Here is a 17258-nt window from a genome sequence, read left to right on the forward strand (position 1 = left end):
GTTTAAAAAAAAAAAACAAAAAACCTCAGAAAATACTAAAAACCAAACCAACTCAAAGGGTATCAGAAGGGAGATCAAGTAACAAGGTTTTAACCATGAGTCAGATTTATCATCTTAATCTATAGTTGTCTCTCCAATTTCTATCATCAGGTTATTCCCATTCTTCAATTATGGTTAGAGGGATCTCACTGGAGGGGCTTCTGCTGTCACCCATAGCTTCTGCACACCAGAATCGCACATTTTGAGCTCTGACACTACTCCCTCCTTCAGATTTAGATTTTATAGCTTACAATCCTTGGATCTCAGATGTTGGTGAGTGTGTGTGTGTGTTTTGCATTGCCATCATACAGCTTCTACCCCGGCCATCTGACACACCCCCTTCTTTAAGTGCAGTGTTGCTTCTATTAAGACACGCATGTTAGGCTTCGTTCCTAATTTTTGAAAAGGGGATAAAGGTAAGCTTTTATGAGTCTTTTGCCTCACTCTACCAACTGAAATTGCATTTTATTTATTTGTAGCCTGGAAATCCTTTCCCCTGCTCCTCATGGTTTGTGACTCTCAGAGAAGACATAAACCAAACTGATCTGTTGGAAAATGACCCTCACCTACAAAGACTTAGTGGTCTAGATTGTTAAGAGTTTGAATTAAGAAAAAGAAAAGAATTCATTATAGATTATTTATGTGTTGTGGTTGAAGGTATACACTGTAGCACAAACACCAATTCAGTAGTTGCTGCCAGTCCAACTCAGTGACATTTTAAGCTGTGCAGCCATTCTGGGCCACCTCTTCTCTGGAGTTGTTCCTTCCTCAGGAACATATACTTTTTGCCCCTAAAGTTCCCATCTGACCTTTCAGGAAGCTGCTGTCAATTGGATCCCACCGAGATCTTAAAAGAGCACAGGGCTCAAGGCAGACAGAGGATTTTAATTTTGGCAGAGCACAGGTACTCCAAATACACCCACCCATCCTTTCCCCTGGGCCTCTAAATCTTCTTCCTTGAAACGTAACTCATTTTTGGACACTTACTTTTTGAGGTCAAGATGTCTCGAGAGGCAGATGTGGAGTGTCAGCAGTCACAAGGCGACGGTTCATCCCAGTCCCAGGGCTCCGCCTCCTCGCAGCTCCCCGGCCCCTCCTCGGAGACCCTTGTCACCTCCTCGCAGCTTGCTGATCCTTCCTCGCAGCCCCCTGTCACCTCCTCGCAGCTCCCCGGCCCCTCCTCACAGCACCAGAGCACGTCCGGCTCCTCTTCCAGCACGGTCACCACGTCCAGCCAGTCTTCTCACTCCAGCTCCGGGACACTGAGTTCCTTAGACACTGTGTCCACTCAGGAACTCTACTCGATTCCCGAGGACCAAGAGCCAGAAGAGCCTGCCCCTGCCCCTTGGGCTCGATTGTGGGCCCTTCAGGATGGATTCTCCAGTCTTGGTAAGCCCGTCTGTTCTGTGCACTTCGGTTTGAAGAGCAGAAGAAAGCAGAGCGCTGCCTGCCTGGAGTGGCTCTGGAGTTTGAAGATGATGGGAGATGGTACTGAGGAAACAATGGTTGTGAAGCAACATTTTAATTTTTTTTTAAGATCATTTTGTTGGGGGCTCTTGCAACTCTCATAGCTCTCTTCACATCAGTTCTATCAAGCGTATTTGCATATGTTGCCATCATGATTTTCTAAACATTTACATTTCTGTTTGAGCCCTTGGTGTCAGCTCACCTTTCCCCCTCCCCCTTTCGTGAGCCCTTGATAAATTATTATTATTTTCATATCTTACACTGACCGCTGTCTCCCTTTCCCAAGTTTCGCCCCCCGTTCGCTCCCCACCTTCCCCCTACCCTCCTGGGATTGCTACTTCCATTTCTGTTCTTGAGGGGTTTATCTGACCTGGTTTCTGTACCTGTGTACATGCTCCAGCCTAGCCTGCAGTGAAAGGCAGGACTGGGGTCATGATAGTGCGGCGGGGGTGGGGTGGGGGGGGGATGAGGAAGGCTCCAGGAACCAGAGGAATATTGTGTGTATCATTGGTGCTATATTTCACCCTGGTTGACCCATCCCTTTCTGTGACCCTTCTGTGAGGAAATGTCCTGTTGTGTGACTCAGTTTTTTACCACTAAATCATAAATGGGTCTATAAGCAGAACATGAGGTGACCTAGTCGCATAGAGGCTACACAATGCTAACCACAGCAGTTCAAAACCACCAGCTGCTCCATTGGAGAAAAGCGGGGATTTCTACTCCTATAAAGAGTTACATCGACAAAATAACAATCTATAAATTATCAAGGGCTTGTGAGGGATGGGGAGCGAGGAGGGAGGGAAAAAAAAAAAGAGGACCTGATGCAAAGGGCTTAAGTGGAGAGCAAATGCTTTGAACATGATTAGGGCAAAGAATGTACAGATGTGCTTTATACAATTGATGTATGTATATGTGTGGATTGTGATAAGAGTTGCATGAGCCCCTAATAAAATGTAAAAAAAAAAAAAAGTTACAGCCTGGGAAGCCCACAGGGCCAGCCTATGGGGTCTTCATGAGTTAGAAGTAATTAGATGTCCGTGAGTTTTTTTTTTTTTTTAATGAGGTGTTTAATGGAGCCCAGGTGATGTAGTGGGTTACTTGCTGGGCTGTTGCCATAAAAGTTAGCAGTTCAAACCCACCAGCTGCTCTGAGGAAGAAGAATGAGGCGTTCTGCTCCCAGAAAGAGTTACAGCCTCAGTAATCCAAAGGGGTGGTCTCGCCCTTTTCTACAGAGTGGCTGTGAGTGGAATTGACTTGATGGCAATGACTTTGGGTTTTTTTTTTCATTTTCGTAAACAATAATAGCTGGGAGGTACACGCTCCGTGAAACCAACCATTACATTTCCTCACAGACAAAGTCCAAGAGAGAAAAAGATGGGAAAGAAAAGACACCCAGGGAGGGGGGTGGGATGGATGCCGAGGCATTGTGGGGTGGCAGCCAATGGCATGAAACAAAACGAGCGTCAGTTGAGCAGAAAACCAACTTGTTCTGTAAACTTTCATCTGACTCACAATCTAAGAAACAAGGAACCGAGGAGGCAGGGTCGGGTAGCATACTGGCTCCTGGATTCCCTTTCTTTTCCAGCAGCTGGTGGCTGGGCATCTGCACTGTGCTGTCAGGCTGGGGTTTTCCACTCCCACCCAGAAGACACTAGTTTTGCGCAAACTTGCATAGTAGAACTACCCCTATGAGTTACTGAGGTTGTGAATCTTTTTTTTTTTCTTTGAATATTTTTTTAACCGTTTTATTAGGGGCTCATACAACTCCCATCACAATCCACACCTACATCAGTTGTGTAAAGCACATCCGTCCATTCATTGTCCTCATCAGTCCCAAACATTTGCTCTCCACCTAAGTCCTTGGCATCAGGTCCTCTTTTTTTCCCCTCTCTCCTCGTTCCCCACTCCCTCATGAACCCTTGATAATTTATAAATTATTATTTCTTGATATCTTGCCCTGTCCGATGTCTTCCTTCACCCACTTTTCTGTTGACCGTCCCCCCAGGGAGGAGGTCACATGTAGATTCTTATAATCAGTATCCTCTTTCCAACCCACTCTCCCTCTACCCTCCCAGTATCGCCACTCACACCGCTGGTCCTAAAGGGATCATTATCCCTGGATTCCCTGTGTTTCCAGTTCCTATCTGTATCAGTGTACATCCTCTGGTCTAGTCAGACTTCCAAGGTAGAATTCAGATCATGATAGTGGGGGGGGAGGGAGTATTTAGGAACTAGAGGAAAGTTGTATTTTTCATTGGTGCTACATCACACCCTGACTGCCTCATCTCCTCCCCTAGACCCCTCTGCAAGGGGATCTCCAGTGTCCCACAAATGGGCTTTGGGTCTCCACTCTGCACTCCCCACTCCCATTCACTCTGGTAAGATTTTTTTGTTCTGATGATGCCTGATACCTGATCCCTTCCACACCTTGTGATTGCACAGGCTGGTGTGCTTCTTCCATGTAGGCCTTGCTGCTTCTGAGCTAGATGGCTGCTTGTTTACCTTCAAGCATTTAAGACCCCAGACGCTAGCTCTTTTGATAGCCGGGCACCATCAGCTTTCTTAGTCCCATTTGCTATGTACCTATTTGTCTTCACCGATCGTATCATGGACGTGAGCATACAATGATATGATTTGTTGTTCTTTGATGCCTGATAACTGATCCCTTCAGCACCCCATGATCACACAGGCTGGTGTGCTGCTTCCCTGTGGGCTTTGTTGCTTCTGAGCTAGATGGCTGCTTGTTTATCTTCAAGCCTTTTAGATCCCAGACACTATATTTTTTGATAGCCAGGCACCATCAGCTTTCTTCACTACATTTGCTTATTCACCCACTTTGTCTTCAGCGGTTATGTCGGGAGGGTGAGCATCATAGATTCCCAATTTAGTAGAAGAAAGTATTCTTACATTGAGGGAATACTTGAGTGGAGGCCCAATGTCCTTCTGCTACATTAGTACTAAACCTATAAATATATGCACATAGATCTATTTCTCTATCCTCATATATAAATATATTTGCATATGTACATGTCTTTATCTAGACCTCTATAAATGCCCTTTGCCTCCCAATTCTTTCCTCTATTTATCTTGACTTTCCTCCTGTCCCACTAACATGCTCAGTCCCCACCAGGGTTTCAGCAATACCTCTTGGTTACATTACCCTTGATCATGCCCTACCAGGCCTCCTACACCCTCCTCACCACCAATTTGGATACTTGTTCCCTTGTTCCTGGGTTTGTTAACACCACTTCCTCTCCCCTACCTCCCCCTGCCCCATGTCTCCCAGAACTGTCGGTCCTGTTGTTTTCTCCTCCTGATAGTTCATCCAGCCTATCTTATTTAGACAGACTTGCGAAGATAATAACATGCACAAAAACAAGACAGCAAAATCAAGCAACAATATACAACAAAAAGCAACAACAAACCACTGGCAAAGAACAAAACAAAACATAACAAGAAAGAAAAGCTTATAGTTAGTTCAAGGATTGTTTGTTGGCCTTTAGGAGTGTTTTCTAGTCCAGTCTGTTGGGGCACCACACCCTGGCCCCAAAGTCCACCTCCAACATTCCCTGGGGACCTCACTGCTTCATTCCCTTGCTGTTCTGCTGCACTCCCCCAGTGCTTTGCCTCGGTGTGGTGGGATCAGGTCAGGTGCAATTCCCACACTGTGTCTCCAGTGCTGTCCCCTGTATCGCCCTTAGTCACTGAGGGGCATCATTTCTCATAGTGGGGCTGGCCATGGGGTCCTCTCTGTGGACTGGCTGCTCTAATTGGGGTCATTGTCCTCACGGCCTAGTGGGCCAGGATGTGCTCCACTGTCTCCTCCTCCCCCTTCATCTTCTCCTGTGTGCTCCGATCAGATATGTCCCTCTCCCGGAGCTGCAGATTCAATGCCTTCCTTTGAAATAAATTCTTCTGGGGGGAGGGGCAGGCTTCCACTTAGTATTTGGTACTTGGGCCAGCTCCCAGACCTCTCCAGTGGTTCCCTACTCCATGCCAGAATGTTGCATTCATACCTTGGGGCACTGGGTTGAAGTCTGGTCCCTCTTTCCCTGTGGCGATAAAAACAGTACCCTCCCTTTGGGTGGGTTAGTACTCTGTTCCCCAACTACCCATTTCTTCCTTATTTTCCTCCTTTTTTTTCTTTTCCCCACCTCCTCCCCAGTTGTCTTCCATGTGCATCCTTGAATTTGATCTGGTCCCTGCCATACTACACTGTCCTCATCCCAAGAATGTTTGTACACAGTAGCTTTTTCCTTTTGCCCCTTTTGCATTTTTTTTAAGCGCTTACCTCACCGGACTCATGTTGTACTTGTCCTTTTGTGCCTGACTTACTTCGCTTAGCATGATTTTCTCCAGTTATTCCAATACAGTGATGTGCCTCATACGTTCATCACTGCTTTTTAGTGATGCGTAGTACTCCATTGTATGTATATACCACAGTTTTTTAATCCAATTGTCAGTTGATGGAAATTTCGGTTGCTTCCAGCTCCTTGCAATTGTGAAAAGTGCCGCAATGAACATTGGAGCACAGATGTCTGGCCTTGGTTTGTTTCTTGCCTCTTCTGGGAATATGCTCAGTAGGGAGATAGCTGAGTCGTATGGTAACTCGATTTCCATCTGTTTTAGGTATCGCCAGATTGATTTCCATAGTGGCTGTACATACTTACAGTCCCACCAGCAGTGGATGAGAGTTCCTGTCTCCCCACAGCCCCTCCAACATTTGTTGCTTTCTGATTTTTTGAATTGGGTTACCTTTGAGGGTGTTAGGTGGTACCTCATTGTTGTTTTAATTTGCATTTCTCTTATGGCTAAAGATCGGGAACATTTTCTCATATGTTTGTTGGCTGTTCGGATTTCTGCCCCTGTGAAAGTTCTGTTCAGGTCCTTTGCCCACCTTCTGAGAGGGCAATTAGTATTTTTCTTTTTGAAACCTATCAGAGTATTATAGATTTTAGTAATAAGGCCTTTGTCTTATGTGTCATTGCTAAAGATGTTTTCCCAGTCTGTGGACTCTCTTATTACTCTCTTGGTGAATTCTTTAGATGTACACAAGTGTTTTATCTTCAGTATATCCCATTTGTCAATTTGTGCCTCCTCTGTGTTTGTGTCCTTCCCTTTTTCTGATAGCCTGTGTATTCCCTGTGCCAAAGTTCTTAAGTTGGTCCCAATTCCCTCTTTGATGGCCCTAATAGTTTGGGGTTTAACTTCAAGGTCTGTGATCCACCTTGAGTTTATTCTTGTGCATGGAGTGAGATAAGGGTCTTGCTTCATTTTTCTGCAGGTAAATATCCATTTTTTCCAGCACCACTTGTTAAAGAGGGGATCTGCTTCTCATTTGATATTTTTTGGGCCCTCATCACAAATCAGTTGTCTGTATGCTGATGATTTTATTTCTGAGATTTCAGTTCTTTTCCGTTGGTCTTGAGTATCTGTCATTGTGCCAATACCATGTGGTTTTGACAACTGTGGCTGTATAGTATGTGCTAAAGTCAGGTAAAGCAAGCCCTCCCACGGTGTCCTTCTTGGAGTTCTCTGCTAATTCTGGGCTTCTTCCCCGCTCTCCATATGAAGTTGGTAATCAGTTTTTCCATTTCTTTGAAGAAAGATGAAGGTAATTGTATAAGAATTGCATTAAACTTATATAGTAACTTTGCCAGAACTGACATCTTGACTATATTGAGTCTTCCAGTCCATGAGCATGGGATATTCTTCCATTTGTTGAGGTTGCTCTTGGTTTCTTGTAATAGTGTTCTGTAGTTTTCTCCGTATAGATCTTTTGTTCTTTTAGTCAGGATATCCCTAGATATTTCAATTTGTGTTTGGCTATTGTGAAGGGTACCACCTTTTTGATCTCCTATTCTGTGGTCTTATCCGATGTGTATAACAGTCCGATGGACTTCTGTTTGTTGATCTTGAATCCTGCCACTCTGCCAAACTCCTCTATTGCTTCCAGTACTCCCCTTGTGGAACTTTTGGGATGTTCCATATATAAAATCATATCATTTGCAAATAACGATAATTTCACCTCTTCCTTCCCCAGACGAATACCTTTGATGTCACTTCTTTGCCTTATGCTGTTAGCTAAAACCTCCAGCATGATATTAAATAGGAGTGGGGACAGGGGCATCCTTGTCTGGTCCCCTTTTTCAGTGGGATTGTGTTAGTCTTTTCTCCATTGACTATGACTTTGGCTGTTGGTTTTTCATATATAGCTTGTATTGTCTTGAGGAACTTTCCTTCCATTCCTATCTTCGCTAATGTCTTAAACAGGAATTGGTGTTGCATTTTGTTGAATGCTTTTTCTGCATCTATCGATATTGTCATGTGGTTCTAATAGTTTTTCATGTCAATGTGACGAATAGTACTAATGGTCTTTCGTATGTTGAACCATCCGTGCATCCCTGGTAGGATTCCCACTTGGTCATGGTGAGTTATTTGTTTTATATACTTTTGTATTCTGTTGGCTAGTATTTTGTTAAGGATTTTTGTATCGATGTTCATTAGGAATATTGGTTTGTAGTTCTCGATTCCTGTGGGATCCTTGTCCGCTTTTGGTTTCAGAGTTATACTAGCTTCATAGGATTTCAGGAGTTTGCCATCTTTTTCTATGATCTGGAAGAGTTTGTGTAGGATTGGTGTTCTTCTCTAAATGCGTGGTAGAATTCTCCAGTGAAGCCATCTGGTCCAGGGGATTTTTTTGTTGGTAATCCCTTGATAACCTTTTCTATTTCTTCTATTGCTATGGGTCCGTTGAGATTCTTGATGTCCACCGAGGATAGTCTAGGGAGGTATTGTTTTTCCAGGAATTTGTCCATGTCTTCCAAATTGTTGAATTCATTGGAGTACAATCCTTCATAGTACTGTGTAACTATCCTTTTGATTTCATTTGGGTCTGTTGTAATGTCTCCTCTTTCATTCTTATTCTTGCTATTGAAATTTGTTCCCTCCTTTCTTTGGTTAGGTTTGCCAGTGGTCTGTCGATTCTTTCAAAGGACCAACTTTTAGCAATATTAATTTTTTCCATAGTTTTCCTATTTTCCCTCTCCTGAATCTCAGCCCTGATTTTTATAATTTCTTTTCTTTTGCTGCTAGTAGTATTGTCTTGCTGACTCTGCTCTACTTGTTGTAAATTTTGTGCCAGCGTATCAGTCATGAGTCTCTCTTCCTTTCTCAGGTGTGCATGTATTGCTATGAAACTTCCTCTGATGACTGCCTTTGCTGTGTCCTATAAGTTTTGGTACGTCGTATGCTCATTCTTGTTGATTTCTAGAAATTTCTCAATTTCACCTCTGATCTGCTCCAGTATGCACTCGTTTTGCAGTAAAGAGTTATTCATCTTCCAATTGTTTGCTCTTATTTTCTTTTGTTGATTTCCATCCTTATGGCACAGTGGTCAGAGAGAGATCTGTATGATTTCAATGTGCTTAAATTTATGTAGATTTGCCTTATGCCCCAGCATGTGGTCTATCTTCGAATATGTGCCATGTGGACTTGAAAAGAATGTGAATTTTTTTATATTTGGATGAAAAGCTCTGTAAATTTCTTTTTATTTTATTTTAATTTTAACAATTTATTAGGGGCTCATACAATTCTTATCACAGTTCATACTTAAGCTCTGTAAATTTCCATCAGGTCATATTATTTAATTGTGATGTTTATATCTCTAGTCTCTTTGTTGAGTTTCCCTGTGATCTTATCTTTCTCAGAGAGTGGTGTGTTGAAGTCACCTACTATAATTGTTGAGACTGTAATTTCTTTTTTAATCTTTTGGAATGTTTGGTTGATGTATTCAGCGGGTCTCATTCAGGGAATATATGTTTACCATGTTTACTGGTTCTTTGTCTAAAATTCCCTTGAGCATTATATTAGTGTCCCTCCTTATCTCTTTTTATGGTTTTCACTTTGAGGTCAATTTTATCCCAGATTAGGATTGCAATCCCTGCTATTTTTGTATTGCTGTTTGCTTGGTATGACTTTCTCCAGCCTTTGATTCTCAGCCTATTTTTGTCTGTAGCCTTAAGATGTGTCTCATGTGGGCAGCAGATTGATGGGTTGTGTTTTCTAAGCCAGTCTGCTAGTCTCAGTCTTTTAATGCCTGAGTTCAGGCCATTGATATTCAGGGTTATTATCTCCATCTGCGGACTCTGATGTCATCTTATACCTTTTGTGTTGGGAGTTTTCTTGCTTTCCTTTCTAATTAGTGTGTTGTGCATGTATGTGTGTGTATCATTCTTGATTTCTTTCCATCCTTAAGCCAATGCTATCTTGGAGTCTGTTTTCTCTTTTTTGCCCTCTGGGTGAGGTTGTTCTATGTGGCGGTCTCTTATTTATGCTTGGTGAGTGTTGTTCTGCCCATACTGGGTCGGCAAGGATCTTTTGAAGGGCTGGGTTTCTTCTAACGTATTCTTTGAGTTTTTCCTTGTCTGGGAAAACTCTTACTTCTCCATCGATGTTGATCGATAATTTGGCTGGGTAGAGTATTCTTTGGTTTGCGGTGTTTTCCTTCAATTTTTGGAATATGTTACTCCACTCTCCTCTTCTTCATAGTTTCTGCTGATAGGTCTGAGCATATTCTTATTTGGGAACCTTTATATGTAATTGCTTGTTTTTCCCTAGCTCTTCTTAAGATTTTCTCCTTTTCCTCAAAGTTGGATAATTTAACTATTATGTGCCTTGGCGACTTCTTCTTGCGATTCAGTCTAGTTGGTGTTCTTTCAACCTCCTGAGCCAAGAGAAAAAGCCCCTGCGCAGCCCTCAGACCGTGGGGGGAGGGGGCACCGACAGCAGAGATGTAAACAAAAGCAACAATGTAAACAATGTAGCTGAACCCCGTCCCCTGCCTGAGGAACTACAATGGTCCTGTCCCTGCCTTGAGGCAGGCAGTGGTAAACTGTGGTTGTGTTGAGAACAAGTCCCCCATACGGGCTCCAAATGGTCCTGGCTCTGGCAGAGACAGTGTCAGGGTCAAGCCCCAGCCGGCTTCCATTGAGGTAAGCCAAAAGCCTCCAGGCCCTCAAAACCCCGTGGGTCTGTGCCTACTTATCTTTATGATGCCCCTCCTGCATTCCAGCAGCATCCAATTTCCTTCTAAGCAACTTTCCTGGGTTGGATTCTGCGGAGTTCCTCTGGTATGTGTCACTCCGTCCTCCCTTTCCTCTCTTAAACTCCAGTTGTAAATCTTTATAGTATTAGAAAGCCTTTTCTTTCTACCATGGAGCAGTCACTGCATTTGAACTGCTGACCTCATGGTTAGCAGGTAAATTCATCACTTACTGCACCACCAGGACTCCTTGAGAATACAGACAGCAAAATATAAACTGATTCAATAGTTGCCCCATGTACAATTTAGTGAGGTTGATTACATTCTTTGAGTTGGGCGACCACTCCCATCCTCCTTTTCTGAGTTCCCCTTTAAACGCTTTTACCTACTCTTTTTGAGTTACTATTGCCAATTTTATCCCATATAGTTAAGTAATTCTTTTTTTTTTTTAACAAAAAACACCTTTATTTTCATCATTAAACAACAAACTTGTTAACTTGTTGTTTTCCCAAGATAATCATGATTACCTTTCACAAAAATTGGGCATTTACAGTGCATCTTCAAAGTATTTCCCTTTAACGGGAAACTTAGCATCATAGTATCTCAAGATTAAAAAGTTAAAAAAAAATCCATCTTGTGGCTTTTATAAACAAAATATAAGCAAACATAAGTCAAGAAAATCCACTCATACTTCAGGACCTTCTCCTCCAGGAACCAGCATTGTTATGTTATTTCCATTTAGCAAAATCTGATCTAGTTTAGTAATTCTTCTTCCTTCTGGTGTGATTTCAAATTCAGTGACATCTTCCAAAACCGTATTGACAAAGTCATCGAAACCTAGAAGGGTGCCAACAATTTCCTTGTCACTCTTCATCACAATGTGAATTCTTGATCCTATACATTTGTCCACAAGCTCTAGAGGCAGCAGCTGCGACGGGTTCGTGGTAGCGTTCGCCGCCATGGCTACGCCGGACAGTTAAGTAATTCTTAAAACAGGCAGATATTTTTTTTCTTATTCCTTGTGTATGTTTATTGATTTTAAAAAATCATTTTATTGTGAGGGGTTCATACAACTCATTACAATTCATACATCCATCCATTGTGTCAAGGACATTTGTTGTCATTATCATTGTCAAAACATTTGCTTTCTACTTCAGCTCTTGGTATCAACTCCTCCTTTTTCTCCTCCCTCCCCCCCCATGAACCCTTGATAATTTTTAAATCATTATTATTTTGTCATGTCTTACACTGTCTTGACGTTTCCCTTCACCCACTTTTCTGCTGTCCGTCCCCCAAGTAGGGGATTATAGGTAGATCCTTGTAATTGGTTCCCCCTTTCTAACCTTCCTTCCCTCCACCCTCCTGATATCACCACTCTCATCACTTGTCCTAAAGGGTTCATCTGTCCTGGATTCCCTGTTTCCAGTTCCTTTCTGTACCAGTCTACATCCTCTGGTCTAGCTGGATTTGTAAGATAGAATTGGGATCATGATAGGGGCGTGGAGGAAGCATTAAAGAACTAGAGGAAAGCTGTATGTTTCATTGTTGCTCTCTCGCACCCTGACTGGCTCCTCTCCTCCCTGCAGCCCTTCTCTAAGGGGATGTCCAGGGAGACAGATGTGCTTTTTTCCCCCAATCATTTTAACGGGGGCTCATACAATTCTTATCACAATCCATACATACATCAATTGTGTAAAGGACATTTGTATATTCGTTGCCCTCATCATTCTCAAAACATTTGCTCTCCCCTTAAGCCCTTGGCATCAGCTCCTCAGTTTTTCTCCTCTCCCTGATGTTTATCAGTTAAATCGATGAAACAAGTTTTGAAAATTTCCTTGTCATGACCTAGCATGCATATCTCTTCATATATTTGAGATACTTATATTACCTTCCGTATCTTGTAAACTGTCTCCCTTTACTGGTTTTCTGTTCGGTTGTTACCTTGTGGATTTATAGAAACTTTAGCTGTAATAGGAGAATTAATCTTTTATCTGTGCTAGAAGTTTCTGATCCTGTCCCCAGTTGGTCCTTCTTAACTACCATGTGAATTTTCCTAGGTGCTGGCCCTGCATTTTTAAATAAGTGATTCAAAGCTGACTTTTTGTCTTAAGTGGGGAGATAGTATACAGATAATTCAGATAAACTTCCAGTTGAAGTCCACACGAAGAAGGAAATAAAACAGGATATCATTATGGTGGGGATTTGCTTAAATAGAAAGCCAAATGGGAGAAAATATAGAGGCCAGCTCGGAAGTCCAAGATGGACCGAACTGTTCAAGTAGCTGGAGGGAGAGAAGGGCAAAGACATGTGAGCAGGTGAGAGCCCACCTTATTTAGGTTTCTGTATAGTTAGCTAAGGGGCAAGCGTATCAGGTGTGTTTTGAAAGGAGGCGGGGCCAGACCCAGCATTTAGCAGACCAGCAGGCGAACAGACTTAATCTAAATCTGGTGGGAAGAGAAGTCCTGGTGGCCTCGCAGGCTCCTCACTGGACTGCGAGCCATTTAAAAGCACCAGCGGCTCCAGAGGGTCTTCCTATTCCTGTAGACCAGGAGTCCTCACACTTTTTAAACAGGGGGCCAGTTCACTGTCCCTCAGACCCGTTGGAGGGCTGGAGTATAGTTTAAAAAAAAACTGAACAAATTCCTATGCACACTGCACTTAACTTATTTTGAAGTAAAATACAAACGGGACAAAAACACCTGGCGGGCCGGAAAAATGTTCTCGACGGGCTGCATGTGGCCCGTGGGCCGTAGTTTGAGGACCCCTGTTGTCGACAGTTAACAGTCTCAGAACTTCACAGGGGCCTACCCTCCTTCGCCTGTAGGGTCCCTGTGCGTCAGTATGAACTCCATGGCAGTGAATGGTTTTGGTCGATGGTGGGAAACCTCTGAAGATTAGTGTGCAGGAAGTAATGATATCATAAGTAATTTTATAAATCATTAAGATTATTTGTGCTCTTTTAATGATTGCTTATTTTATGCTTATATATCAAACCCATTGCTGAATAATTTTATCCCACCCTTAATTTTGAATATTAAGCAATCTTGGTAAACAAATCTATAGTTTCTGATTGTTAAACTATTTCCCTCCAAGTAGGATTTGTGAGCCTTTTTTAAAAGGCGTTTGATACATGGGATTCAATAACCCTCTGGTGTATGCATGTGTGTTACAGAGTGTGTTAGTGACAACTACTGGTTTGGGAGGGACAGAAGCTGTGAATACTGCTTTGATGAGCCACTGCTGAAAAAGACAGACAAATACCGGACCTACAGCAAGAAGCACTTTCGGATTTTCAGGGTAGGTGCCAAGCACCCGTGTACTTGCGAGAGAACTGGTAATTTAGTCATTCTTTTTTGACCCCCCACCCCTCTTAACTAAAACATTGAAAACAAACTGTTCTCTCTTTTAGGAAATGGGTCCCAAGAACTCTTATATCACATACATCGAAGATCACAGTGGGAATGGGACCTTTGTAAATAAAGAACTTATAGGCAAGGGAAGACGACTTCCTTTGAATAACAATTCTGAAATTGCACTTTCTGTATGGAGTAATAAAGGTAACTGTTATGTTGTTATGGGTCCTGGGTTTCCCCCTCCTGGGAAATAGGCAGATTGTTATCTCTGTTTTTGTAGACTCTGGGTTTTATGAGAGTTCACAGTCAAGGGTCACTTCAGTTCTAATTGCATTAAAAAAATAAAAAGACTATGGTTGTTAAGAATATACATAGCCAAACACACCAGTTCAACAAGTGTTCACAATTCAGTTATATATATGTGTATTTATATATGTACACATATATACTTAAAATCACTTTATTGGGGGCTCTTACAGCTCTTATAACGATCCATGTATATATCCATTGTATCAAGCACATTTGTACATATGTTTCCATCATTTTCAAAACCTTTTCTTTCTACTTGAGCCCTTGGTATCAGCCCCCCTACCCCCATGAACCCTTGATAATTTTTATATATATATATATATATATATATATATTTCATCTTCACACCAACCACTGTCTTCCTTCACCCACTTTTCAGTTGTCCGCCCCTGGGAGGGGGCTGCACACCGATCGCTGTGACAATTCAGTAATGCTATTGCCTGGTTTGAGGTGTGCACCTGTTCTGACCCTCCTTTTGTGAGCTATCCTCATCCCCATAGACTCACACCCCATTTGGGTGCCTCTCCAGTCCTTTGACCTGCTGCTGTCTGTTTGATTCCATTGAGATCGTGCTCCCGAGATCACAGTGCTCAGGGCAGATTTTCACATGTTAAGTTAAATTGTTGTTGGGTTTTAAGAAGACTTAAAGGGATCTTTTTTGGGGGGAGCAGTGGGATGGGGGCATTTAAACATTAACGATTGTAGCAGGGCAGTAGTTTCAGGGCTTCCTCCAGCCTCCCAGAACGTCTGGAGTTTGGTAGAATGTGAAGTTCTGCTCTGTGCTCTTCCCTCTTATTTTTTTTTTTTTATGTATAAGAAAGGGTTTTATATCAAAGAGTAGTTGTATATATTTTTTTCTTTTTTTTTTAAATTTTAACAATTTATTAGGGGCTCATACAATTCTTATCACAGTTCATACATATACATACATCAATTGTATAAAGCACATCTGTACAGTCTTTGCCCTAATCATTTTTTTCTCCTCTTTTCTTTTTTTACATTTTATTAGGGACTCATACAACTCTTATCACCATCCATACATATACATACATCAATTGTATAAAGCACATCCATACACTCCCTGCCCCAATCATTCTCAAGGCATTTGCTCTCCACTTAAACCCCTTGCATCAGGTCCTCTTTTTTTTTTCCCCTCCCTCCCCTTTACCCCCTCCCTCATGTGCCCTTGGTAATTTATACCTCGTTATTTTGTCATATCTTGCCCTATCCGGAGTCTCCCTTCCCCCCCTTCTCTGCTGTCCCTCTCCCAGGGAAGAGGTCACATGTGGATCCTTGCAATCAGTTCCCCCTTTCCAACCCACTCACCCTCCACTCTCCCAGCATCGTCCCTCACACCCTTGGTGCTCTTCCCTCTTATTAATCAGGGTTGTTTGATCGAGATGGGTTGAATAATGGTAATCAGACCTTCCGCAATTCTTCTGGGCTTGTGGCAAAGGAGGCAGTTGCTCGTGGAGGCAATTAGGCACACATTCCATTTCCTCTTCTCCTGTGCTTGACTTTTCCCTTTTCTGCTGTTGTTCCAGGCAAATAGAGACCAATTGCTGTGCCTTGGATGTCCACAGGCACTATGCTCAGAGGTGGATGTGTCAGACAGGGTTCTCTAGAGAAACAAAACCAGAATACTAATCATTTCATGTCTATTCATACAGCTAGATAGATAAAATAAACAGTTCATTAAATTATAAAGCAGGACACATAGCTCAGTGCAACTCACTCCCGTCAGACAGTTGTGAGACACTAGCAGTTCTTCAAGTCTTGAGGGCGGCCAGGTAGTCCTCCGTAGAGCAATTCAGGCTATCTGGCCACAGGTAGCAAACAGCAAGGCAGGTCGCCAATGGTCAGCCAGATGACAGGGTCTGACAGTCCCCAACTCAAGAGATATAAATTCTAATAGTGTGGCAAAGCCAGTCTTGAAGGAACCTCAAATTACAGTGACACAGTCCATGGGTTAGGTGTCCCACAGGTAGTGTAGCTTGCAAATGGAGGCACAAAACAAGCAAGGGAGCTGCACACTGGTCCAATGATAAAAGAGCAGAGACGAGAGGCGAGGCTCGCCGAGCCATTTATCTCTCCGCCCTTCAATTAATCACACACGTGTTTATTGGTTGGCCAGGTTGGCACAATAATAATCTAATTACCTCAGTGGAACAGAAGCACTAAATATGTTATCTGATTGCATTTTTAAATTATGAAAAAGTTACTGGAAGACAAATTTTCTTAGCTTTTATTGGTTTGATTTTTTTTCTTTTATTTTTTCTTTTTAAGAATTAAAAAAAATTTGGTTTGATTGATTTTTAAAGCCATAGCTTGTCAAGAAAATTATTGTTTAAAGTAAATTATGATTCAGTGAGTGACTCAGTTTATACTACATGAATTTTACTTGTCTGTGACTTCTTGTAGAACCTTCATTTCTCCTCCCTCCCTCTGTCTGTCCATTTCTGTAGGGAGTGAGCAGCTCTTATATTCCAGGCATCAGGCTATGACTTTTTTCATATGAGGCTTATTGTAAACCTTCCACTTTTTAAAGTAACACTTCATTATTACCCTGTGCAAGTGGAAGTGCCTCTTATCATCAGATGTTATTTTAGCCCACATTCCTTAGTCTTCACGAATTTCACATTGAAAATGAACACTTGCCATGAATCACTGACAGAGGCAATCCAGAGAGTTCAAGGTATCTCGTGCTATTTTTGTTAGGTGCTTTCAAATTGCTTCCAGCTCATCACGACCACTGCATGCAGAACTAAACAATGCCCAGTCTTGTGCCAGTTCTCAAAACCACTGCCATATTTGGGCCCATGGTTGTAAGCCCTGTGTTAATCCATCTCATTCAGGGGCTTCCTCTTTTTATGCTGAACTTGTATTTTAATAAGCTTGATATCTTTTTACAGGGACTAGCTCACTTGAACACATGTCCAAAGAAGGTGAGACTAAGTTTCACTATATCCTTCCTTCTAAGGAGTATACTAGCTGAAATTTGTTCATTATGCATTTGTTCATTCTGTGAGTTCAAAGCATCTTTTATA

The 17258-nt window shown here is 42.3% G+C and overlaps 1 protein-coding gene and 1 pseudogene across 2 annotated transcripts in view; one reads left to right on the forward strand and one right to left on the reverse strand.

The window, feature by feature from the left end:
- CHEK2 (checkpoint kinase 2) overlaps positions 1-17258 on the forward strand; it is a 60749-nt gene that overhangs the window by 2619 nt on the left and 40872 nt on the right. Inside the window, exons 2-5 of one of the 2 annotated variants that reach the window (XM_075534961.1) lie at positions 856-943; positions 1035-1428; positions 13722-13846; positions 13959-14106. In XM_075534961.1, the coding sequence (XP_075391076.1) occupies positions 856-943; positions 1035-1428; positions 13722-13846; positions 13959-14106 (755 nt within the window). The remainder of the gene's footprint in view (positions 1-855; positions 944-1034; positions 1429-13721; positions 13847-13958; positions 14107-17258) is intronic. The other variant, XM_075534962.1, reaches the window with a different exon arrangement.
- On the reverse strand, positions 11062-11511 carry LOC142429830 (U6 snRNA-associated Sm-like protein LSm5 pseudogene; annotated as a pseudogene).

The sequence above is a fragment of the Tenrec ecaudatus genome, chromosome 16 (genome assembly GCF_050624435.1).
Source record: "Tenrec ecaudatus isolate mTenEca1 chromosome 16, mTenEca1.hap1, whole genome shotgun sequence".
In the NCBI taxonomy this organism is placed as follows: domain Eukaryota; kingdom Metazoa; phylum Chordata; class Mammalia; order Afrosoricida; family Tenrecidae; genus Tenrec; species Tenrec ecaudatus.